This window comes from Propithecus coquereli, unplaced genomic scaffold (assembly GCF_000956105.1).
Source record: "Propithecus coquereli isolate 6110/MARCELLA unplaced genomic scaffold, Pcoq_1.0 Scaffold18873, whole genome shotgun sequence".
In the NCBI taxonomy this organism is placed as follows: Eukaryota; Metazoa; Chordata; class Mammalia; order Primates; family Indriidae; genus Propithecus; species Propithecus coquereli.
The window spans coordinates 227-1618 of NW_012143716.1; the positions used below are offsets into that span (position 1 = coordinate 227).

Genomic DNA, 1392 nt, shown 5'->3' on the forward strand with positions numbered 1-1392 from the left:
GTATGGAAAATGAACAAAACCAGAGAGCCAGCATCTCCCTACTCATTTAGAGAGAGCTGGCTTAGCAATGTTATATGCTTCTCGGGGTGTGCTCTGTGTTACTCATGCAGGGGAGGAAGCAGTTCCAAGATAGGATCACATCTAGCAGAGAGGTTATGGTTGGGGACCAGGACATTGGCGACTCTTCAGAGCATAGTCACAGCCTGGTAGAATGTGGTTAATAGAGAAGTAGGAGGCGATCATATGAAACGTGTGTGCACATATTTAGGACATTGGATGAAAAACATGAGACTGAACTCAAATGTTCCTCAAAGAGAGCAGCAGGGTCAGATGAGTTTTTCCAAGATAGGAGTGATTGGAGCTCTCCCGGGAGCCAGATAGGGATAGATTTATTTTGTAATGATTAACTTAAGGAGTGCACTCTGTCTTTCAATTACATGCCATTTTGCTAAATGACTCAATGATAAACTAACAAGGGTGAAAAAAATGAATATAAGAGGCACAGCCTGCGGTGGAAAGTTAGTTGCTGTTGGCTTCTGCCGAGATGGCCACCGGACTCCAGGTTCTTCCAATGGGGCTTCTGGGGCTGCTGCTCTTCCTGAGTGGTGAGCCCTGGGCTGAGGGTGAGAAGGTGCTGGTGGTACCCATGGATGGCAGCCACTGGCTCAGCATGCGAGAGGTGGTGAGGGAGCTCCATGCCCGAGGCCACCAAGCTGTGGTCCTCGCACCAGAGGTGAATATGCGCATCAAAGTAGAGGACTTTGTAACCATGAAAACCTATGGTTTTCCATACGCCAAGTACGACTTTGGGCACTTCGTTAAGGAACACATTCAAATTTCATTTGAAAGACAACATTTTCTGAAGACGATTTTTGAAACTGTGGCGGTTTTCAAAAGGACATCTGCATATTTTTATAAGTCTTGTGCAGACCTAATTCATAACAAGACCCTGATCGACCACCTGAATGCCAGTTCATTTGATGTGGTTTTAACAGACCCTGTTTACCCCTGTGGGGCGGTGCTGGCTAAGTACCTGTCTATTCCCACTGTGTTTTTTTTGCGTTCCATTGCATGTCACTTAGACTTTGAGGGCACACAGTGTCCGAACCCTTCCTCGTATGTTCCTAGGTACCTAACAAGGAATTCAGACCACATGACATTCATGGAAAGGGTCAAGAACATGCTCTACCCTCTGGCCTTGTTCTACATGTGCCATATTTCTTTTTCTCGTTATGCAAGCCTGGCCTCCGAGGTTCTTCAGAGAGAGGTATCATTGGTGGATATTCTTAGCCATGCATCCGTGTGGCTGTTCAGAAATGACTTTGTGCTGGACTACCCCAGGCCCATCATGCCCAACATGGTCTTCATTGGGGGCATCAACTGTGTCAACAG

General features: G+C 46.7%; 1 protein-coding gene across 1 annotated transcript; it reads left to right on the top strand.

The window, feature by feature from the left end:
- Positions 1 to 487: 487 nt before the first annotated feature.
- Positions 488 to 1384, top strand: LOC105809070 (UDP-glucuronosyltransferase 1-3-like; the record flags this gene model as incomplete). The annotated part of the gene is made up of 1 exon (XM_012642829.1): positions 488 to 1384. A coding segment is annotated over exon 1 (840 nt), but the record flags the coding sequence as incomplete, so codon positions are not given.
- Between the last annotated feature and the right edge of the window lie 8 nt (positions 1385 to 1392).